Genomic DNA, 24,837 nt, shown 5'->3' with positions numbered 1-24,837 from the left:
CCTTGGAGAGCAATGGAATCTCCTTCATTGAGGGTCTTTAAACACAGGCTGGATGGCCATCTGTTGAGGGTGCTTGATGGTGAGTTCTTGCATGGCAGGGGGTTGGAGTGGATGGCCCCTGTGGCCTCTTCCAACTCTATGATTCTATGATCAACAGAAGCTCTCTCTCAAGGTCCCAATTATGATTCTTTCATAGTCCCTGGATGAACTAGAGAGCTCTTAGATGGGGAAATAGAAAGTCAATGTGGCACAGTGGTTTGATTAGAACTAGAACTTTGGGAAACCAAGATTCAAATGCCTGATTTACCCTGGAAACCCATAGGATAACTTTGGCAGCATCACACACTCTCAGACTAAGAGGGTAAACTGCCACAGAAAAAAAATGTGTATTTCAAAATGCTGACAAATGACAAAAGGAAAAAAAAATACAAGTAATTGAAAATCTGGCAAATCAGAACTGGAAACAATCATGCATTCAGTATTGCAATCCACTTTTCTTTGCATATTCCCCTCATAAACGCTTGAGCAGGATTTTGAGCCAGAAGTATGCATTCACCAGTTAATGTGAGATTCTTGTGATAAAATTTAGTGTCCCCTTTTTGACTCAGGTCTTTCAACATTTTATTTGCTCTTTCCCAGTCTTTTCACAGTAATCACAGTAGCTACACTAACAATGCATGAACTCTAGTGTTTAATTCACTCTTTTCTACTTGTACTACTGCTACAAACTCCATCCTAAAATAAAGAACTTTGGACTGCATGTATGGGATGGGGATTGTGCATTAATCCAAAGGGAGAAGCGGGAGATATAAATAAAAAATTATTATTATTATTGAGCAAACTTTCTTTCCAATTTTAGTATATGTGCTGCCAAAGTGAGCACAGCAAGCATTCTGAGTAGTTTGCTGATTGTAAAATATCTTTGCAGGGTGCCTGTTAACAACCACAGTCTAGTCTGGGTTGTGTAAATGATTGGTGATGGTAGTTCTAACCTGTTGAAGATCATCAGGCATTGGGCAGGATAAGGCAACCCACCTCAGATTCAACTTTTGGAGCACCATTAAAAGCTTACAAAATATTATTATAACAGTGTCCCCCAGCCTGGTGACTTCTATGTGTCTTTGACTACAACAACCATCTTCCTCTTTCAATTGTCATATGGACTGGTATGATGGGAGTTGTAGTCAAACACTTTTGGGGGATGCCAGTTTAGCAGAGGCTGTTCCACTATATGGAAGGGCATAGTTTGGATTTCCAGCCTGAAGGAACCAAAATTGCCTGGGCTGTGATACCAATTTAAACTTCCCTTTCAGTTCAGCAATCTGACATACACTTGTCACGTTGAAACTTGTCCTGCCCACTGCTAGCTGTCTTGCATTCTTTCACACAAGAGGCATTTTCCCCTTTCAGATTTTTCAACCCATCCATTGTTTTCACTCTGCCAAAATGTGCAAAACTATCAAGCATATGTCCTGGTGGTTGTGGTGGGGAGCCCATGGCAGCAATAAAGAGAAGGCCATAACTCACCTTGGCCAGCATGTCGAATTTCTGTTTTACCTGTGCCTTTATCTCCGAGGCAGGGGACAGTTTCACAGTTCTGTACTGACTCATTTTCTTGCAAAGGGATGGGCAAAAACTCTATCAGGCAGGACTCCACCAATCATAAAACCTAAGATTATTAAGAGGGCGGAGACATGTTTATGTTGTGTGTGTAAATACGATCTTTGGAACCCAGCAACATGAGACATTCAAAGCCCAGACTCTTTCTAAATTTTCTTAAGCTAGTTACAATGGGATTATTATGTGATCTATAGTTTTCTTGGCCAAAATGTTCCTTAATACTAGGTCCTATCAATATTGACACTGATGCCATCACCAGAAGGAAGGTCAGGTGGATATCAGAACCCAAGTGTTGTTTCTACAGTTGTGCTCTGCATGAGGTAGAAATACGGGGGGAAACAGTCTGAATTGTGCCAACTGTGACTTGGTTCAAGGAAGATGTGCCTGGATCCAAAGTATGGGACATGGCAAGCCATCTACAGCTCTGGGTACTGGAGTCAAGTGTCACACAGTGAGTCACACCAGGAAACAAAGTCCACTTGGTATATGACATTTTCATGTCAGGATGTAGTAACATACAAGGAAAAGTTCCACTGGATCGAACGTCCTTCAAAAATGTTGTTTGTATTTCAATTATTCCCTCATCGGAGAGTAAGAAATGGGAGCTCTTGCCTTCCTTTGAAGTAGACTTGATCACTTCATGAGTGCATGGAAGCTGCTGTGAAATCAGGTCACTGATATGGAAGCCTTCCATACGATTGAGCAACTGGTTCCTCATGTTATGGTCACTCTACAAAACTGTGATGTGGAAGTGTTATTAGCACTTTCCATGGGCTGGCTACCTGAATACTTGAAGCAGTCATGAGTTTTGAAAATGGAGGAAAAAGCTAGAGGGAAATAAGGATAAAAACAAGCCATATTCTGTTAGGACTGTTAACACGAGAAGTCCAGCTGCTGTTGGGATGTCTACTTACCTTTAACTCTCATTGGCCTCAGTGGGGCTTACTGTCAGGTAAGCAGACACAGGACTGCAGCTTATGCCATTGAACGACTGAAAGCTTAGGCTGAGAACCTTTCCTCTTATCACAAGCAGACCAATAATTGCTTAGAGCAAAATATTTCCTTCAGTTGTATCCAAATGTCTTGACAACTCTTGAGAGCTGCCAGCACGTTGCAGTAGGCACAGCTGGACAGAGCTATACCTGGGTTTTCCTGCGCATTAAAAACTCAGGTTGAGAACTCTGTCAAGCTGTATGGCAAACAAGTTGATGTTGACTTATGGTAATCCCATAAATGAAAGTCCTCTGAGTCACCCTGTCATCAACAGCCCTGCCCAGGTCTTGCAGACTCAGAGTCAAGGCTTCCTTAATTGTCCATCCATCTGTAATACTGTTTTCTCCTTTTTCTAGTGTCTTCTATCTTGTGAAGCATTATTATCTTTTCTATTCAGTCATGCTTTCTCATAATATAGCCAAAATACAACAGTCTCAGTTTCATCATCTTGGATTCTAGAGAGAATTCAGACTTGATTTGCTCTAGGACCTATTTGTTTGTCTTTTTAGTAGTCCACAGTGTCCATAGAACTTTTCAAATGAGTTGATTTTCCTCCTATCCGCTTTCTTCACTGTCCAGTTTTCACAATAATATTTTTAACATTTAATGTTTTTAATTTCATAAATAGTTTAATTGTTTTTAAATCTTCTATACTTTTATTTATACTTTTGTATTATTTTAAACATGTTGTTAGCTGACTTGAGTAACATTATTGAGAGAAAGGTGGGATAAAAATGAATAGTAGTAGTAGCAGAAGAACTACAACAGCCCACCCAAAAATGTACATAAACTGAGCCAGAGAGATTTGATGTATGTTATCTTTACTTCACAGTCTCAGCAAATCAAAAGACAGCCTTGAAGTCAAATTAACCATTTCACATTCATAATATATTATTAGAATTTCTCCAAAATACATACCTATTTTTAAAATAAGTTTCTTTACATCACTGCAGTTTAAAATGCAAATCTAGGCGGGTGTGTGTGTGGAAACAGTGCACTAGACAGAGATGGGGTGTGCACCAGTATCAAGACCACTGGTCAGGTAGATAGCATTTGGGAAAACAAACTAAGGCCTTAGTGGGACCTTGCCTATCAGTAAAATGATACTTACAGTGCTATTAGTACAGGGTTGTTTTAAAAGCTCCTGCTGGAAAAGCCTCTGCAGAGAAGTACGTGAACTGAATTTGCATGCTGCACAAATTCAAGGTCCTCACCTATTTGGCTGTCAATTGACCCTGCAGCAAAACAGCAAGGTGACTGCTACTGAGAATGCAAATGGAGATGTTTTTTCAGCAAACAAACCAGCTTGCACTTCCATCTCATGAAAATTCAGAAGGTCTATAATTTTACTTAAAATTAAATATAGTGATGGCAGGGTAGTAAAAATCAAGCATTGCAGAGGCATGCAGTTAAACTACCCCAATTCACCATGTTCTTGGCAACTGAACCTATCTGCATCTTTCCTTGGGACATCTCTGCAACCACCACAGAAAAACGTTGACTTCCACTGCTGAGGAGAATGGAGTCATAATGTAGCCAAAGCTGGAATTAACTAGTGTTGCCTCAAACACTAGCAGGGACCTAGGTTCAAAGCAAATATGAAAGGAGGTTGAAGCTTCCAGCGCTGGCTTCAAAAGTTAACTTTCCAGAGAGCCCCAATTTCAAAAACAAACTTCAGGAACACATGGATTTCTGTACATATCAGACTTTCAATTTATTTGTATGTGACTCTGAAGCAATGCTAATGAAATAATGGATTTTCAATTTCTAGGCACACTGGAACACTCCAGCTGTCTAAGTAAATATTGAATTTCAGGTGGGTTGTTGTAGAACTTTGGGGGCTGTGTGTGCTCATGCATGCCTAGAACTACTGGCATATACATGCAATTCCTATTATCTCTCATTGCTTCCTCTTCATATTTTGAGTCAAAAAACAAAAACAAAAGCACTATATTATAGTAGTTCTGTTGTGCATGGCATTTCACTGATGTTAATTCTTCTAGAGTGTGAGTAATGCAGTCCTCCTCCAGATATTAAGCTGCAGCTCCCAGGATCCTGACTACTGACTATGCTGCTTAGAACTGCTGGGAGCTGCAGACCAAAAACATCTGGAAAACCATACAATTCCCAACCCTTACCACAGGTTGGTGCAGGAAACTCCAAGAAGATGCAGGAATTCCCAAAAAGATTTTGCTTGTTGTCAGTTTAGACCTCATCTGAATAATCACTACTCTTGAAGATGATGCTTACCAAACATCTGAACATCATGCAACAAAAAGGGGAAGTGCCTTGCATCAGATTATGATATTCTAGCACTAAAATCTGAGCAATAAATAAATAAATATAAACAAAAATAAATTAATATGTCAGCCATATTCCACAGAAACTTGTTTAGCTGCTAGAAATGAAAATTAGACAAATCAACTACCAAGTTAGCTGTGACGATACTATGCATCATGGGCCAGATCCATGCAGCCATTATTTTACTGTTGTACAAAATAAATTAAGAAAGATGCATAACCGGACAGGAATGTTTTAAAATCAATTCATGATGCATACATGCCACTTTATTACCTTCTGTAAAAGAAGTGGCAGAACATGCTAGTGTCCAAACAAAACCAAACTTCTAAGAATGTGCCATTAGATTTGTCAGAAGATCAGTGCATTTCCTTGGTCAAAACATGGCAGGGTTCATGCAATGAAGAATTGACTGAGAGATCACAATGCTGAACATCTTCCAAAGCTTTGCCACACACGACCGCTGGACATTAAGAGATCCACACCTACCAAATTCAACCTTCGTTTCGGTTTAAGGAGTCTTTGTTCAGGGAGGTATGTTCTCCAGGATGCTTCAAAGATGGGATGAGAGAAAAAGAAGAAAGCTTTTCCTTCATTTTATCATTAACAAGGAGAAAGAATAATATTGAAGAGAAAAATATATTCTTAGGTTAGGTGCATGTGATAATCCAGGAAAGTGTTAGATGCTTTTCTAATGAAACACGCATCTCCCCCTGCTGCCTGTGGGGGTTACGTGCACTGGAAGGAGATTAGACAGTCCTTATCATTGTCATATCGCTTATCAATATTAAACCGAATGGGAATAAAGAAGCAATGTGTGGTGACTCTCTATTGGGTTTTCTTATCCTCTGGAGGAAAATAGGGAGGTGGAGGTGGCTGATCCTAAAATGAGAAACAGAAAATGAGATAAAGAGGAAAAAATTAACAATTTTACATAGACACACTTTAACTGCACAAGCAACCAAGTTTGCTAGACCAGATCCACTACAACAAGTATGTGAAACAACATTTTAAAACTCTCCTAAGAGTTGCTTCCTCGTTATTCACTTAGGCCCTTCTAATTAAGCTGGAACCTGGAAGCCAAAGTATTGCTCTATTATGAACTCACCTCCTTAGTTAAGCCACTAACCGTAAATGGGGATTACCTACATCACAAAGTGAATACTATGATGATGCTAGTAGCTTTCTGCATCAGCAAGCACTTGTTTCAGTTACTGTTACATCATGCTCCTGAACTTACATCAAAGGTATTCTTGCTTTTTGTCATCAGTATCTACTTTATAAAACAAAATTCTCATGCTATAGACTCTGTTTATTTCTTGCCTTCCTCTGCTGTTGGCCATACTAACAGCAATATGGCTTACTTATAAGCATTATTCTTCTAGTTGATATCATCTCGTAACATATGGATGTGAGAGATTTTGGAGAACATGCTGGAAGGCTATTTGTACCTTCCCCCCTTAATTTATAAGACTTTAGTGCCAAAGAAACCAGAAACAGAGTCTAAGGGTATATGATGCAGCCATCTTCATGACACAAAGAGGCTCTGGATCTAGTCAGTGCCTGAGTGAGAATCCCAAATAAGGCTCCTTCAATACTATAATGCGGGCAGGGAGGGGACCAATGCTATAAATACACTAAATACATAAATATTCAGAGCTTACCATTGGCATATAGACATTATGAGGGTTGCCAGGGTTGTAATAAGCACTTGCAGCAGCTTCTGCAGCCTTGGCTTCAGCTGTAGGGGGAGGAAAAGCAAGTTAAATAGGAACTGCTTTGGGAACTGCAGCATATTGATAAGATAAGTTCAAAGGGGGAAATGTGGCAAGGGGAGAGCAACTTCGGTCTTCACATTAAAAGAATAGACGAGCACAAACACAGTGTGTTGCAATCCTTTGTCAATTAATCCAGGAACAAGTTCTGGATCAGAATGCTTTCCACTAGCTCTCTTCTCATTGCTCGGATCTCTTTGAAACCTCTTTTCCATTACATCTGAAATTGGGTTTAATGTTGCTTTACAGTAAATCAGGAGCAAAGTAGGAATGAGAGCAATGATCCTAACACTGTTTAAATAAAGGCAAACAAAATGGAATTGCTTTTTTTAGGTGTCTATGACAAACGACACTGTATTTGCAGGTTTCTGCAAATATTTTCCCCTCTTAGTGCTTTTAAACATTTGCTTCTCTAACACTTTTAAAGAGGCTTGGAGAGAGAGCCTTCAACAACTGCACTACATGCGGATAAAAACAGGTATATAACTACCCCCCCCACACACATCTAGCTAGCTGCTTTCTTAATGCTATTCTGCCCCTTCTTGATAAATCACTCAGATGTCATAGAATTTTTCCAAGTTTCTTGTTAAAGGGGTTAAAAGAAAGGTAGCCAATGTTCCCCCACAATGGTCATCCTGGAAATATAGTGGTAGACCTCATCGTTCTTATTCTAAGACTAGCCAACATCTTACATGCAATTACTGTTGTTCCTTTGTCCCATGAAAATAGAATGCCTTTGGCATTCAGGTTATTTTGGCACCTAAGAAGAATGTATATAAACATATGACCTGTCCTTCATAATAAATAGGCAACAGCAGCAAAACAAAACAGGCTATTCGAAGCTCTCTCATATCAAAAACCTGCTGCCCATCTGCTTAAAGGTTATAGAGCTGGCCTTGTACATAAGATCAGGGCTGCCCTTTTCTCTCTGTTCTTGCTCACCTCCAGTAAAAACATAGAGCCATCCCATCACTTTTGCCACGCACTGTTCAATTTCATGGTTAGACATATTGTAGAGATCTGCTGCATGATTAGTGGGAATAACAGTTCTACATGAAAGATAAACTTAAGACATTTCCAGAGGAATTCCTTTTAGAAAACTGGACCACTGCTCTAAACAGAAGCAGAGGAGTGCAATTTGATGTGGAGGACAGGCAGAACAGAGCACTAAAGTCTTCTCTAACAACCCTCTTTCCTAGTCAGGGTTCCAAAAGTGTTTCTAGCCCATCAGGGAAGAGTAAGCAAATAGGGGAGAGGGTGGAAGAAACTGCAAGAAAAAATCAGTGGGTAGGGAAAAGATTAAATACTTGCTTTCTATCTTGACAAACAGGACCCTCTGCTGTTTTGCAACTGTTTGGGGCAATCCAGGTCTGTTGGCAAGCACCTAGTCACCCCTCAATAAGTGCTTATAGAACCTTCTCTTTCTGTAATTCTGTTCTATAAAATGAATTATTCCCTAAGGATGAATCAGCAAAGTTTTTGCCCCATGTTAAACCAAGCAAATTGTCATCCCCATGGAAAACTTGCATGACTTGTTTCTTGAGGAACTGGAGTCTTCTTTTCTCTTTGCTGATTATGTAATGGAAGAAAATGTGTGTTTTGCTTTCTATATGAATTGCAATTGCAAAACTGGCAGTGAAGAAACAATTACTTCTTTGTAAGTGAGTGGGTTAGCTTTGGAGCTAAGAAGAGATGATTTAATATGAACCTCAATAGTACCATTTTTAGAAACCTGCCTTCTCGGTTGAAACTGCACTACTGTGTTATGAGTTTCCAGAACACAAGTTTCACTAACAAAAGGCTAAATAATTACTGTCAAGATCTACTTAGATTTTCATGAATCCTGCTGAAAACAAAATAGACTCAAAGGCCTTGTTTAGTTCTACTGCATTTCAGAGTATTTGAGACTTGTCCCTCTGGCCTCAGCCATTACCTGCTGGAGTGGAGGGAAGATCTGGGCCAGCAGCAGGTGGCTCCATGGGCCCAGGATAGGGAGGAGGGGGAAGTTGCATGTACCCCATATCTCCATCCAGTGGTGGACCAGGATACAATTCAGCTGCAACAGAGAATGACAGAATAAAATATTGGAAAAACAAGACTTCTGGTTACGGTGGGAAGACGAGAGGACTAGCTGGGTCCCGAATTGCCCCCCCCCCCCAGGCGTTTGTGAGGCCAGGGTTGCCCTTGGCGGAGAGGAGTGAAGCGGAGCCGGCAAAAACGCCAGTGGTTAGCGGTGAGGTTGGCCGGAGGAGAGGAGAAGACTGGGTTGCCAGGGTGAAGCGGAAAAGCAAGCGCTTCATGGGAGGAGTAGGAAGGGACCCAGAACAGACTGCAGACTGCCCCCACCACAATTTTGGTGCCTTAGGCTTTAGTCTTCAAGACAGCCCCTCTAATGTTTTACTGAAATATCTGCTTTTAAGGTGACACAGTAGTTTTTTAAAAAATATGTTTTTTTATTCAATTGAACTTTCTGCCTTTTGCACTTCTCCTTTCTCCCCTCCCCAATTTGTTTATGGAGCAGACTTTGAGAGTTATAGAAGGAAGTGGAAATTTACCCCTATCTGGTTTACTGGCAGAAGCAGTTGCATCAGAAGAAAAACTTAACTGGATTTCATCCAGGAATTTTTGAGAGAATGAATGTATCAAACTAAACCCCTCCGTCAAGTATATTATTATGTTGCTTCTGGGAAGTTACAACAAATAAGATGCCAAGTTCTAAGCTACCTCAGAGATAACTACTTCTTGTCAATCCAACTGCCTATCAGTCTCCAGATTAGCTCCCATCTGATTTCATGGTAATAGGAAAAACTAATCATTGTCAAAGGATACATATTGAAAGGTACTGGAAAAAGAAACAACTGTTTGTCATGCTTTATTCTGAGGGAACTCTAGTTATTAAAAACAAAAATTAGCCTCTATTTAATAAGGGAGTTGACAGTTTGTTGACATCTGAAAGTGACTCACTGTCACAACAAAGCAAGTGAGGTTTTTCCTTCATTTTATATAACATTTTAAAATTAAAGAGGAATTTCAGGGTTTCCCTCTTTCACTTCCATAACTCACCAGGAGGTGGTGGTGGGTAAGGGTATCCTGAAGGAGGTGCTGGGTACATTCCATTGGCAGCAAGGGGTGGAAAGGTATAACCCCCATTCGGCATGTATGAGTAACCATACGCTCCATTGGGGACCTCACCCCGTGAAGCTGTAAAACAAAGGGTCAGTACATTCTATCAAGCCAAGCAGATCCATTTCAGTAATACAAATACAGTCAGAACCAAAACAGCACCACAGTTCTAAAAGACATGAAACCCCTTGCTTTAATAAGACCAAGCAAATCTGCAGCTGGTGAGATAAATAATTACAGGGTTCTTCACCATATCTTATAACACCATCATGCAACATTAATTGGTTCTGAGTGTTTCCTGTATGCTGTTCAGAGTTGGCAGAAGCACTGTGGGGTCTGGTGGAGTAGAAAAGGGGCCTGGTGTAGGAGAAAAGGGAAAAAACTCTTTAGTAGAATAATATATCTGGCTTGGTATCTAATTCCCCTGCAGCACACTGGCTGGGAATGTAGAAAGACAACATGTACAACTGCTTGAGGCCCAATGCTGAAAAAATAAGCTGGAGAAGGAGATATAAGAAACTGCAAAGGCTGCAAGGTGCCAATTAAAGCTATAGCTTAGCCAAGTAATTTCACTCTAGGTTTCATGTCTAGTATCAGAAGACAACATTAATATTAAACGTTATTAAATTAACCAAATAAAAATGTTACTTTTTACTACAGACACTTACAATCCTTTAATACGTTAAGTCTTCTAGATGTTACAGTCTCATTACCCACAAAGTACCTACAGTTCCTGATCTGTCTCCTGCTGAATTAGCTTCCCTATGAAAAACAGTCAGTACCTTGAGATGCTACTTGTAGCATACGCTGTCCAAATTCAATGGCACCTCCAGCTGAGAATGACATTTTGAATGTTGCAGATCCCTCCCAACCTCCTATAAAGAAAATAAAAGACAACATGCATTGAGCTGGCCTACTATCAAACTCCATAAAAGGCTGTTGCTGAGTTCCAAAGATCCTGTGCAGATTTCCATGTGCTGTATTTCAAGGTTGCCATGTATGAAAGCACCTTTGGAAAACAAAGAATAGACCTTTCACTATAAAAGAACATATCACAATGACTAGGGGTCAATATAGTTTGTATTACAAAAATCAGAGGTGCTTAATTCAGAACACCAATAAAACTTAGCTAGTTCAACTGATTACCATTAAATGCGAGAGAAGTGTGTAAAGTGAAATAGCAGAACAGAAATAGGAACTTAATGCTTCTCCCAGTTTAAAACTATATATCCTCTAAATAAAATAAAAAAGGACCACAGTGAAGTCAAAATAAAAAAACTTGCATGCATTTGCATATAAATAACATGGGATGATGGGAAATTTAAAAAAAGTTTATTGTGAAAGCAGGATAGATGTAGCATCTTGTTTCTGCATCAGCTGTCATTTTTAAAAGCAGGTTTCTGGATCACATCAAAAAGCAAATACTAGGCTTCTGCATCATGCATAGTTCTGAATAGCCTCCAGCAATGTTTGCCTTCCATTCCTCATCCATCCACACTTTGACATACCTATTTGCTACAACAATCTGTTTACCAATCTGTGTAATTTGCATCAAACCAGAAGCACCATATTCTGATGCAAAAGACTAGCCTTTGTTCTATGTTAGTTCCTTTAAAAGTGGAGTGAAAAGACTTTGATTTCCCCTTAGAGAGTGGCTAACAGCCAACCAAAGACAGTAAATTCTGTTTGCCAACCTCTGGCAGACTTAAATATCAAGAAGATTAGATTTGCTCTGAGTCAGCAAAGGCAAATTAAATTTTGCTAAAAAGTCTCAGTGATGCCCTTTAAAAGTTAGTCATAGATCGGTCTAAAAGAACAATCAATTTGATATGGAATTAAATGGTAACAAAGATAACCAAATTGAGGCTGTCATACTTTGGCCACCTCATGAGAAGGCGTGACTCACTACAAAAGGCAATAAAGCTAGGAAAGGTGGAGGGCAGAAAGAAGAGAGAAAGACTGCACACCCTCAATCAAGGAGGCCATGAGACTAGAGGACCTGAGGAGAGCAGATAGGGTGTCTCATTCACAGGGTCGGCACAAGTCTAAGAGGTTAAACAGACCGGCTAAAAGTGCTGACATTGGGGTGGAGCGGGTGTGTGGCAACCTCACGCCAGATGCCCCAACTCTACCCCTAAGCTGTCAGGAAGCCGCCGGGCTGACCAGATAGCAGGCAGATCAATGTCGTTTCTTCGGCTGCGCCAAAGAAACACAGTAAAAATGCTGCCACTGTGACAACAAGAGCTTTTTGCTGGCTCCAAAAGGAGCAGCTTTCTGCCACTTCTTTTGGAGCCAGCAAATCGCCAATCGGGGGTCCAGCATGCAGTTGCTGCAGCCCCAATTCGGTGCTCAAAGGGGTGACAACAAGCCTCTCCTTTGTGGCCGCCTGTTTAGCCCCTAAATTGACTCAAGGGCAGTTAACAAATTCTTATAATTCAGCTTAAGGAAGCTAACATGGGTTAGAGAAACAGCATTCTTAGTAACAAGAAGTTTGGAAACACACACAACAGCCTGTCATCTGTGTCACAGCAGAAAGAACAGAATATGCAGATATGAACCATCCATTAATGTGAGACCTGAGTGTGCATACAGACAATCACCCATTAAAAGGAACTATTCTGAGGACAATTCAAACCAGTTCTGTAACACATCTAAAAACATAAAAGCTTCTCTGTGCCAGAACTGCTCTATTTGATCCTTGAGGCATAGAAGGGCTTGACCTGCTGTTCAGTGCCTCTTAGAGACCTGGCTAATCCCACTTAATCCAACTAATAAGGATTTGAAAGCCAGTATTACCAGGTGTCCCGTGTTTGGGTGGCTTCATAGCTAAACCAAAACATGAGATTGTCAGGCCTTTGTCTCTATTCTTTCATTGCTAGCAGGTGATGGGAGAGTTTTTGTGGTCAATGATGGATACTTAGAGCGCCTCTGATGAACAATGGAAAAGGAAGAGCAATAAGGGGTGTTCTAGTTAGGCTCTGAATGTCCAAAGTATTCCAGGGACTGGCTATTTAGCTGCTAAACCCCAGCTTTATTCACTAGCACAGTGCTTTAGACTATGCAGTAACAGCTGTGCACTTATCAGGACAATTCCTGCCCACTGCTGCAGGCTGGTCATTCTTCATGCTCACCAGAGGGTAGTAGTACATTTACCATGGCAGGGCACAGTGGACTATCTTTCTTCCTTTCAGGAAGAAGATTGGAGGAAGGCCTAAGCATTTAAACTTTTGATTCTTCAAAAAACAAAACAAAAAAAAACACCCTATACATAATAGAAGTCTTGTGTATTGTTCAGCGCATATAAAATTATCCAAACAACCAGTTTTGTCTCTAGAAGCATAGCTATCTATGCCTACGATATCTTATAGGCTACATAGTAATTGTGGAGTGGGGAGTGGGTTGCCAATCCATAAAAGCTTATGCCAAATAAAACAGTCTTTAAGATGTCACTAGATTCACTATGTAACTTATTATGGGAGGTACTTTCAATGAATGACATAGGCTCCCACCTACTTCAGAACTGTAATGTACCTCTTGACCAGCCTATAGGAAGCACAAGATCTAGTTATTAATACATGCTTGACTCTTTGGCCATCTTCTAGGCATATACACTTTTCTGCTACTCTTCTCATCAGTTATTGTTCCAATGAAAGACTGGTGAAGTATAAGAGAAGTATGTGTATTGCTAGGTGAGACTTAATGAAGTCAAAGCCACAGATAAAGAATTCTGGCACACAAGTGAGGATGATCAGACACCTCCAAAGCTGGTTTCTCCCAAAGGATCATGCTATGTTAGCACTGCCAGAATGGAAGGTTGAAGTAAACTAATATGTAAAACCCCTTTCCAGAGATACATTGTTTTCTTTTTAATATATTTAAAATGTGTATATTTTAAAATTACACAAGTGGAGGAAGAAAAGGAGATTGCTGAAATATTGTCTGAAAATATTCATGCACCACAAAAGTAAACACTTTTCAAGTGCTTTCCAGTCAATTAATTCAAAAGTTTGCATTGAAGAAAGACTATTCATTGCTATTATTGCTATTGCTATGCTACAACAATATTGCAACTAATATTGCTATTACAATTATTGCTAGCAATCAATAAAATTATTCTCGTTCAGAATAGTCCAACTTGGGGACAGGAGATAAAATTTACTTACTTTGGTTTAGGATGAAGAAATGCGTGTGTGTGTGTGTGTGTGTGTCTGTTCATGTGCACGCATGAAAATGCATGATTCAGTTTAAAACAGAGGGTAAGTGTGGCTCCTGGGCTGCACACATCTCCCAGGGCCCTCACTGTGGCCCGTGAGACTTTGCCTGGGTTTGGCCCCACATAGCCAATACTCCCACAAGCATACTGGTGCACCATTTTATCAAGATAGGTTTAGATACATTTACAGCTAAAAATTAAATTTACATGTTTTAAAGTAGGTTCTGGCATGTGTGACTCGCCATTGGTGGAGACCACTGCTAGGCTAAATGGACCTTTAACTGGATTTTGCACTTCATTTTTTCTGTTTTTAAAGAAAATTGTCTGCAACAGTTGGTGAGAAAAGCCTGTTTTATATTCACAAGAATCCAAATTCCATGCCAATTCCAGGGTGCTCTTCATTTTGCAGTACACTCACAAAATGGAAAGCATCGAACACAAAGGCTCTGCTATGGTACATACCTCCTGCTTCTGCTTTCACTGCACCTTTGATGTAATTTGCTCCAAAAACTGGCTGCTTAATCTCACAATCTTTCATCAAATAAAAGGGCATCATGAAAGACTGCATTGGATCTTTTCCTTTGGACACGAAGATTATCTGCAAGCAAAAATAAAAAATATCTTTAACAATGAACATAGAGAAAAGAAAACACTGGAGCTCACTACTACAGACTAGAATCTGAAAAGGGCCTAAATACCCTAAAGGCACCAGATCCTAGTCTGATCTTGGAAGCTAAGCAGAGTCAGCCCCGGTTAGTGCTTAGATGGGAGAACAATAAGGAATACCAGGTACTGTAGGCTACATTTCAGAGGAACGAACTGGCAAAACCATCTTTGAGTATTCCTTGCCAAAGAAACCCTATGAAATTCATGATTTTTCCTCAAGTTGACAGGCAACTTGAAGGCATGAAACACACAGAATCTGAAAAAATGAAGCCTTCTGAATCTTATGTTTCTGCATGTCATATATTCAATAGGAACAAATCATTAATTCAGTAGATACTATGAAGTAGCAATTCACTCTACAAACATATATTACCTGGTATTATTATCTGCCTATTGATGATAAGTTATATAAGTATTGCCAGCTCATGAAAACTCTGTCACAGTATTTCAAAGTTATTAAAAGTCCATCTAGTGCTGGCCTCCCTACATCAACTGACCTCCTCTTTTACTTGGCTCGCTAATAAAGGAATCCTACCCAGGTGGATCTGTATTATCTCTCTTCTAATTTTCAACAAACTACACTCATGAGTATACAGTTATGTGCAAAAATAATTTACATTATACATAAAATACAGCTATACATTAAGGTTAAAATAGGTTAAGTCAGTATAGTGATTCAAAAAAGAACTGTGTTTGGACTCATGTCTCTTCACACTAGAATTATGGCTGAGATCCTCTTCCACACTTACATGGGCATCCTGTTCCAATAGCTGACATGGAGTGAAGAAAAACGGTGCAGGTATCCCCCTCTGCATTGCATATGAATAGAAAACAGCTTGCACAAGGGAGTACTGGATACCATCTTATGCAAGCATGTAAAATGTTCAACTGCCAACATATCGTGGAGTTACATTGGTGATATATAAAGTACCTGCTTGCCTACTTACTCGATATGGGGTCATGAAGACACTGCCTTTTTTTGTTCCCTTGAAAGCATCTGGCATATGTTCCATATCATGGAATGTAACTTCAATGTGGTCATAAGTCATCAAGATGCTATATAAAAACAGAAGATAAAACACTTGAATTAATTTCTTAGCAATCATTTACAGTCACCCCTCCTTTTTCACAGGGGATCCATTCCAGACCCCCTCGCAAAAACAGAGTTTTGCCTATATTTAAGCCCCACTGGCTTGAATATAGGCACGGGCATGTGGGGGCACGGCCCATTCATTCTCCCTCCATTCGTCCCTCATGCAAAAGTGAGGGACGCGGATTCCAAAATCACAAGAACAGAGGGAGGACTGTATATATAGATACATACTTAGGGTTTTGAATGTCTCTTATTACCACACTGTAGGATTCCAAGTGTGTCGCATATATAAGACACATTGTGAGCTTCAGTGACTGCAATCTGGGATAGCAGCAACCCGATGGGTTAAAAAAAAAAACTGAATGGAAGTCATCACAAAAACAGAAGGCTCTATCAAGCGATACAGCAATACCTAAGCCAGTGTTCTTTGTGTGTCTAGAACTAGCTAGCCTGCAATGTCATAGCATGAGATTCTCATTCAGTGTAGGAACAAAAGTCTTATCCAAAGGTTGTTGCAGCTTTGTAAATGAATTCCACATGCCACATTCTGGGGACTATGCCTGCTATTTAGGAGCATTTAATTACTATAACATAAACACATTACTCTTCTCTGCTCCCATTAGGCCTCTGTTCACATGGCTGACAGGAAATACTGTGATTACTGTATATGGACTAAAAGATCCAACCAGTATTTTCTAGGGAGAACTCACTGAAGCTTTATTTATTAAATTTTTATTCCACCCTTCTCTCTCTCTCTCTCTCTCTCTCTCTCTCTCACACACACACACACACACACACACAGAGGGAGGGAGGGAGTCAATAAGGCTAACAATCAGACTGAACAAAAATGTAATTAAAATTCAGAAAGAGTTTAAATATTAAAACACATCAGTAAAAATAAAACACCTAGTCAGTCAAAAGCCTGTTCCTCAGCAACGTGACAACTTTAAAAGCTTCACTTGAAAAGGTATATGGTTTCTGATGGGAAGACAAGAGATAGAGCCAACATAATCTACTTTAATGTAGGGTTCCAGAGTCTGAGAGCAGCCACCAAAAAAGCCCTCTTTCATGTCTGAAACCAAACATGCTGGTGAAAGTGGCAGGACCAAAATAAAGTTCCCCGTTGAAGTTTTCAAAGACTGTTCAACCTCATACAGCAGAATCAGACAGGCTATAGCCGTTTCATATAGTGCTTTAGAGATGATTATGAGGACTATGAATTGTGTCTAGAAACAGACTTTCTAACAGGGTCATATGCAGGTGATTTTTAAGCATCTGCTCTTGCAAACATGCGCTAATTACATTGATCTTTTATCCTTTGGCACCCTTATTTCAGCACATTTACAGTCTGCAACAAACTCTGTCAGTTGTTTCTAAATAACACAAAAAATGCAGGAAATTGGTAACATATATTTGTATGTATGTGCTGCCATCTCCAGGGTACAGTATCTTTTACTGCCTCCAGTTGTCTTGAGGCAGGCAGTTGCTTCCCCATATCACTTTTCTACAAGCTAGATAGGAGCAGGAAGTGAGGAGACAGTAACATATGGATAAAGAGAGCGTCAGGTGGTGGTGGTGGGATAATGCCAGAAAAATTGCAACATTGCATGGCAGTAAGATGGTATTTGTATTTCACTTGCACTTGCAATCCCTTTTTTCTGCACCGTATCAATTTAAGTTACAGGCTTTTTAAAGCATAGACACAAAACAGAGACTCTCTATTACAGAAATAATGAGCACAGCACAGCAAAGGTGCCCTCAGTCTTCAGGTTATACAAACTGGCACTAGCAAAAGCAGTTTTGGGACTTCATTTCTCATAGCATTATTTACATCCACATTTGATGCCTCCAGAAGATCAGCAAAGGCTGTGAAATCTTGTATGGAAAGTGACCTTGAAATGTGAAATCCTATATCAGGTGTAACCAAGAAACTTAGCTACAAAAGGATGGAACAAATCAGGAAACTGGATGGTAATTGTGATCCTTCTGACATATGCTCATATACTGGCACATGTCCCCAATTACGACGCTATTCCACATATCCTGGTTCTGGCTCCTCTTGCATTTACTATCGGGCTGTACGCACTAGTTATTCTTGGACCATGTTCTTGTTTTTGCTTGATCTGTTTGCACAATTGTTTACATACTTTTTCTTAACTACCTTTTCAGTTGCACCTGCTGGTATCCCATGCAACCTTTCCTAAGGGTGAATGTATATGATAGCCATATACATAGTACTTTTAGCTGGGTATGGCAAAGACAATATGGCAGAGGAATGAAAAACAGAAAGCAATCTGAGACTGTTTACAGAATAAGTAAAACTTAAAACCTCAATGTGAAAACTTAAAATGCAACATTTCCATACGAGGATGCTCAGGATAGACAAAAAGAAATACGTTTTAAATATCTAATACATATACAGCGCGCCCGCGCCATACGCGGGCACGCCATACGCGGCCTTGAGCATACGCGCTCAAGCCGTGGGGCGTGCGCAGGGCGGAAGGGGTGGCGCGTCCCATTCAATTGAATGGGTGCACGCGCCCGTTGCGCCCCGCGCGCTGCCGTGCACAAGCCCCATTGTTTCCAATGGGGGCTCGAGCATAGGCGGAATTCGCCTTACGCGGCAGGATCCGGAACGGATCCCCTGCGTAAGGTGAGGACGGACTGTACATTGAATAAAAGGTAAAGGTATTCCCCGTTGACAAGGTTGTCAAGTCATGTCCGACCGTAGGGGGTGGTGCTCATCTCCATTACTAAGCCAAAGAGCCAGTGTTATCAGAGACTACTCTGTGATCATGTGGACAGCATGACTGCACAGAACGCTGTTCACCTTCCCACTGAAGTGGTACCTATTTATCTACTTGCATTTGCATGCTTTCGAACTGCTAGGTTGGCAGAACTGGGACTAGTGATGAGAGCCCACCACATCATGCGGTACCCGTGCCTCAAACTACTAACCTGCTGACCCTACATAATGTATATACAGTCATACTTAAAATTCATTGAATTTATTGTCACAGATTGTTGGGAGTAAAGTGCTTCCTAAAACATTTCACATAAATTAATAGAGAATAAAACTGCCCTACAGCACAACAATTAAGAACTGGAACCTTCATGATAAGAGACAAGATGGCTCCAAGTTCCAGAGGATTAGCTATTTTGCATGGGGGGGGGGGGGGGGAGGGCAAGCCAAGGCTTGTGGTACTTTAAAGACTAACAAATATACTCCTGTGTAAGTTTTTGTGGACTAGAGTCTACGTTATCTTATAACTTCAAATGCAGCCCTCTGCTGGAACGGGAAGAACCACGGAGTACTGAAGATACAGTGGTTTGGGTGTTGGACTAGACTCTGGAGGCCAGGGTTCAAATCCTGGCTTGGCCATGGAAACCCACTGGGTGACCTTGGGTGAGTCATGCTCTTTCAGGATGGCAAAGGCAAGCCCCCTCTGAACAAATCTTGCCAAGAAAAACCCTTAGGGTTGCCGTAAATTGGAAACAACTTGAAGGCACAGAACAACGAGCACAAACTTAAACAGCAACAAAGTAAAGAAAAACTGTTTAAAAAGGCCCAAGACACTGTCACTTTGGGCAGAAAAAAGGAGCTGAGAGAAAGAGAAAGAGTTCTGAGGTGGCAACAGCTGCAAACCCAAGTTTGCAGTAACAAAAGTGCTATCAAATTCAACATGGGCACAGGACAGATCCAGGCTGGCATAGTGGTTTGGACGTTGGATTTAGGACACTGGGAGACCATGGAAACCAAGTGGGGGACCTTGGGCAAGTCCCAGTCAGCCCTGGAGGATGGCCATGGCAAACCCTCTCTGAAGAAACTCATGCCAAGAAAACCCCATGTCAGGTCCACCACCTTAGGGCCGCCATAAATCAGAAATGACTTGAAGGGCACCCAGCAACAACAAGCAACACAGAATGTGTTACATTATACACATTATAATAACATTATAGTGAGCATTGTATTTGTGATAGAGTTGTATCTGTGATGACAGTGATAGTAATATATGTGACGATTGTGACAAGCATTATCATCACGGACACAACTATCACTATCATGAGTGACATAACCGTCACTGTAAAGTTACCAGGTATAATGTAATGCTAACTGCCGCATCCTGTTTTTTGAGTGTTGCTGTGTGCCTTCAAGTCATATCTGACTTATGGAAACCTTAAGGTGGTGAACCTATTGTGGGGTTTTCTTGGCCGGTTTCTTCAGAGGGATTTGCTGTGTCCAAGTCATTGGCATATGCAACAATGTGAAAGCACACAACAACAAACAACAATCACAGATACAATTATTGCTTCAACAAATATAACCCTCACTGCCACATGTATAACTCTCACCATCACAGATACATCACTATCATAGATATCATTACCACAGATATATCTCTCCATCGCAGATACAACACTTACTATCAGATATACCACTATCATCATCATAGATATCACTCTCACTATCACAGATATAACTCCCGTGGCCACTACCCAGCTGTAGTGATTTGTGCCATTGCAGATACAACTCTCACTACGACTATCACAGATATATCACTCTCGCTATCGCAAAGTTGCCTATTTCTCAGTGATTTCAATTTGCATTTATAGCGCTGGCATTTTAGTGTAAAGCGAGGGATGAGCGACATGCAGTTTTAGTTATGTGCATGTTGTGCATTGATTTATGCGTTCGGCTGTCTCCCGCCTTGATCCTTCTGGGGAGGAAATAAAATCTATTATTATTATTATTATTATTATTAATCTTAATATGAGAGATATACTTTTTACTATCCCAAAGATATCACTCTGACTTTGACGGGTGTATCACTGTAACAAGGACACTAACAATGTATGTATGCCCCTCCCTTCATCCAAGGCTGTCATATCCCTCTGACAGAGACAGCTCTCTCTCTCAGAGACAGACATCATCGTTCTGAATATCGCAGACGTCTCTCTCCCTCTCGCCAGAGCCAGAACCCTCTCCTGGGCGGAAGGAGGAGCAGGAGGAGCAGGAGGGCCCTCTTCTCCTCTGTCCCGCCGTTGTTTACCTTTCGCTGTTGTTGACGATGACGCCGCCGCCCTCCGAGTGGTTCCTGTTCAGCGCCATGACCACTCCCGCCGCACCTCTCTCCTCTCTTCTACTCAGGCCGAAATGAGGAGACTGAGCGAGCGACGCAACAAGCCTTGAGGGGTACTTCCGGCGTAGCCGCGCTCCCAGGGCAACGCAGGCACCGGAAGAGGATGGGAGAGCTGGGCATCACGGGAAGTGTAGTTCGGGGATGGCTGAAACCAGGCCGCCATTTTAGAGCGCCCGCTCTTCGGGAGGGGGAGGGGCCTTGTATCCCAGCCCCGCTGGTCCCTTGCGGCGGAGAATGAGAGAACGGCCGCCCTTAGAGACTGGGGCCTTTAAGTAGAAAGGGGCCTCCTTCCTGGTGGGTCTGGCCCCGTTTTAGGAAAGGGGTGTATACACACACATAGAAACACACACACACACACACATATGTAGACACATAAATATACACATACATATAAACATGCACATGCACAGACACATAACACACACACACATATCTATACACACAGTAATAGTTCCACTCTATTCTGCTCTGGTCAGGCCCCACCTAGAATATTGTGTCCAGTTCTGGGCACCACAATTCAGAAAGGACTGGAGCGTGTCCAAAGGAGGGCGACAAAAATGGTGAAGGGTCTGGAAACCATGCCCTATGAGGAACGACTTAGGGAGCTGGGGATGTTTAGCCTGGAGAAAAGAAGGTTAAGAGGTGATATGATAGCCCTGTTTAAATATTTGAAAGGATGTCATATTGAAGAGGGAGCAAGCTTGTTTTCTGCTGCTCCAGAGAACAGGACCCGGAACAATGGATGCAAGCTACAGGAAAAGAGATTCCACCTGAACATTAGGAGGAACTTCCTGACAGTAAGGGCTGTTCGACAGTGGAATGCACTTCCTCGGAGGGTGATAGAGTCTCCTTCCTTGGAGGTCTTTAAACAGAGGCTGGATGGCCATCTGTCGGGGATGCTTTGGTTGTGAATTCCTGCATGGCAGAATGGGGTTGGACTGGATGGCCCTTGAGGTCTCTTCCAACTCTAGGATTCTAGGATGCTACACACACATAAACATTCAACACATAAAAAAAGTAAAGGTTTCCCCTTGACATTAATGTCTAGTTGTAACGGTCTGTAGGGGGCAGTGCTCATCTCTGTTACTAAACTGAAGAGGCAGTGTTGTCTAAAGACAACTCTGGTGGTCATGTGGCCAGCATAACTCTATGGAACGCAGTTACCTTCCCACCAAAGTAGTACTTATTTATCTACTTGCATCTGCATGCTTTCCAACTGCTAGGTTCCAGATCCCCCACGAGTTCCAAATTTCATGCATATTCAAGCCCCATAGGCTTCAATGGGGGGTGTGCCCCATTAAGGTTAATGGTTAATGGCAGTTGCCCCTCTGCAGATTTCTAAGTCTGCAGATTTCAAGTTCACGGACTTGGAAGGGTGACTGTTTATACATACATACATATATATATATATATATATACACACACACACACACACACAAGTAGCCAGCAATTATGTAGCATTACTTCTATACTATGTTGAGAGCCCACATCCTGTAATTATTATAGTACCCAACTAGTTACATTGCAAAAGGACTAAAAGTATTCCTTATTTAACCACAAACATATTGTAGTTTCAAAGTTATTGCAGGAAGGAATTAACTGACAGTAACTAATTACTTGTAGCAAATGCTGTTAGTTAATTCCTTCCTGCAATAACTTTAAAACTACAGTACGCTTGCGGTTAAATAAGGAATACTGTTAGTCCTTTTGCAACTATTTGGGTACTATAATAATTACGGGATGTGGGCTCTCTTCATATTATAGAAGTAATGCTACATAATTGCTGGCTACTCATGTTACTGAATGAAAAAAGTGTTCTTAAAGTTCAGTCCCTATATTAGGAGAAAGGCAGGATATAAGAAAATAAAATGTATTATTATTATTATTATTATTATTATTATTATTATTTCTGGAAAACGTGAGCATTACTTCTGAAAGTAGTAAGAGAAATTGGTTATTTGCTTCCTGGAACTTTGTTGTTGTTAGCTGCCCGCAAATTGACCTTGACTCATTGGCCATCATTGAAAGAAGGGGGGTGTATGCTGATTAAAACCATTCATACCACTGAAACACTTGGGGGCTGTGCACACCGACCATAAAGGCGGGCCTGGGAGTGGGGTTGGGACATGGCTTCCACATGACGCATGCCCCAACTCCACCCCCAGGGCAGTGTGATACCATGCACCACTCCACAAGTTGCATGGCATCATGGCGCTCCTCTGGCGCTGCATCCACATGACACAGCCCCAAAGGAGTGCCTTAAAGCCACGGCACCACGGCTATCACGCCCTTTCCAGGGTGCTAAAAGGAGCCACTTTTGGCAGCTCCTTTTTGTGCCCTGGAAAGACCAGATTGGGGCCACGGTGTGTGCTTGCCTCAGCCACGATCCGGTGCAGTTGAAGGCAGCTGCAGGCTGCCCATCTGTACAGCCTGTTAGTGGCTCTGAATAGGGGATGAGAGCCGACGTAGTGTAGTTGTTCGAGTGTTGAACTATGATTGGAGACCAGGGTTTGATTTGCAGCTCAGCCATGAAACCCACTGGGTGACCATGGGCAAGTCGCATTTTCTGAACCTCAGGGGAAGGCAATGGCAAACCACCTCTGAACAAGAAAACACCAGTCTGAACAAGAAAACATCATAAGTCGGAAATGACTTGAAGGCACACAACAGCAACCTTGACTGTTGGGACACATCAGCGTTGGTGGGCGAGCCAGACAGACCATACAGTCCCATGCCCCCTCCCCATGTACAGTATTATTAATTCTAATAATTAGGCTTGAGTGGCAACAGGTACAAATGCTCATGATTTTGAATATACTTTTTGCAAATATCAAGCTTTTACACCACTGAAGGTTGTCAAGCATTTGGTAAATTTTGTATTTCTTGTTGCACGCATTATCACAACTGCCCACCGCTCTGACCATATCTCTCCTGTGTTGGCATCCCTTCACTGGCTCCCCAACCCTTTCCGCATTCAGTATAAGCTCCTGCTGTCGACATTTAAAGCCCTCCATGGACTGGCCCCTCCCTACTTATCAGACCTTCTTTCTCCTCACTTTCCCACTAGGACCCTCCGTTCTGGTAGTCAAGGTCTGCTGTCTCAGCCCAGGATTTCCTCTGCTCCATCCCGGATTCGCCCCTTTTCACTTGCTGCCCCTCACTCCTGGAACCTTCTTCCCCCACAAGCAAAAGCCATCACTTCTTTAACCAGCTTCAAAACGGAGTTGAAAACCATCCTGTTCAGAGAAGCCTTCCCAGGCATTGTATAATTGTCACTTACTATTTGATGTTCTTTGTTGCCTGTTTTATTGAATCATTTCCTGTATCGGTATGTATTTTATATGTATTATCCTACTATAGAGGCCCTTTCCCCTCCACTACTCCCTTCTCCTTTTGTGTTGTGTCTTTTTAGATTGTAAGCCTGAGGGCAGGGAACCGTCCAATTAAAAAGATTGTATGTACAGTGCTGTGTAAATTTACAGCGCTTTATAAATAAAGGTTAATAATAATAATAATAATAATAATAATAATAATAATAGCTGCCCTTGAATCAGTTCCAACTCATGGTGAGCCTGTGGATGAGACATCTCCAAGAATCCCTACCGTCCATTGCCCTGCCCAGACCCTGCAAGCCCTTGCCCATAACCCCCCTGATTGAGTCTATCCATCTGGTTTGTGGGTTTCCTCTCTTCTACCCTCTACCTTTCCTAGCATTATTGTTTTTTACCAGTGACCCATGCCTTCTCATTATGCGGCCAAAGTATGATAGTCCCAACTTGAACATCTTTGCTTCCAATGAGAGCTCTGGTCTGATCTGTTCAAGAACCCATTTGTCTTCTTGGCTGTCCATGATATCCTAAGTACGTCAATATATCTTAATGCACAGTGCTTTGAACCCTATATGAATCAATTATT

The 24,837-nt window shown here is 41.4% G+C and overlaps 1 protein-coding gene across 1 annotated transcript; it reads right to left on the bottom strand.

Moving 5' to 3' along the window:
• Positions 1–3,417: 3,417 nt before the first annotated feature.
• WBP2 (WW domain binding protein 2) lies at positions 3,418–20,997 on the bottom strand. The gene is made up of 8 exons (XM_089535891.1): positions 20,833–20,997; positions 15,636–15,744; positions 14,485–14,620; positions 10,592–10,684; positions 9,750–9,887; positions 8,620–8,742; positions 6,576–6,652; positions 3,418–5,793 (listed from the first exon to the last, which is right to left on the bottom strand). The coding sequence occupies exons 1-8, from the start codon at positions 20,889–20,891 to the stop codon at positions 5,740–5,742; spliced, it is 789 nt and encodes a 262-aa protein (XP_089392017.1). The 5' UTR covers positions 20,892–20,997; the 3' UTR covers positions 3,418–5,739.
• Between the last annotated feature and the right edge of the window lie 3,840 nt (positions 20,998–24,837).

Source organism: Sceloporus occidentalis, unplaced genomic scaffold, assembly GCF_023333645.1.
Source record: "Sceloporus occidentalis isolate IW3139 unplaced genomic scaffold, rSceOcc1.0.p SCAF_1, whole genome shotgun sequence".
Lineage (NCBI taxonomy): Eukaryota > Metazoa > Chordata > Lepidosauria > Squamata > Phrynosomatidae > Sceloporus > Sceloporus occidentalis.
This window is presented reverse-complemented; position numbering and strand designations above follow the sequence as displayed.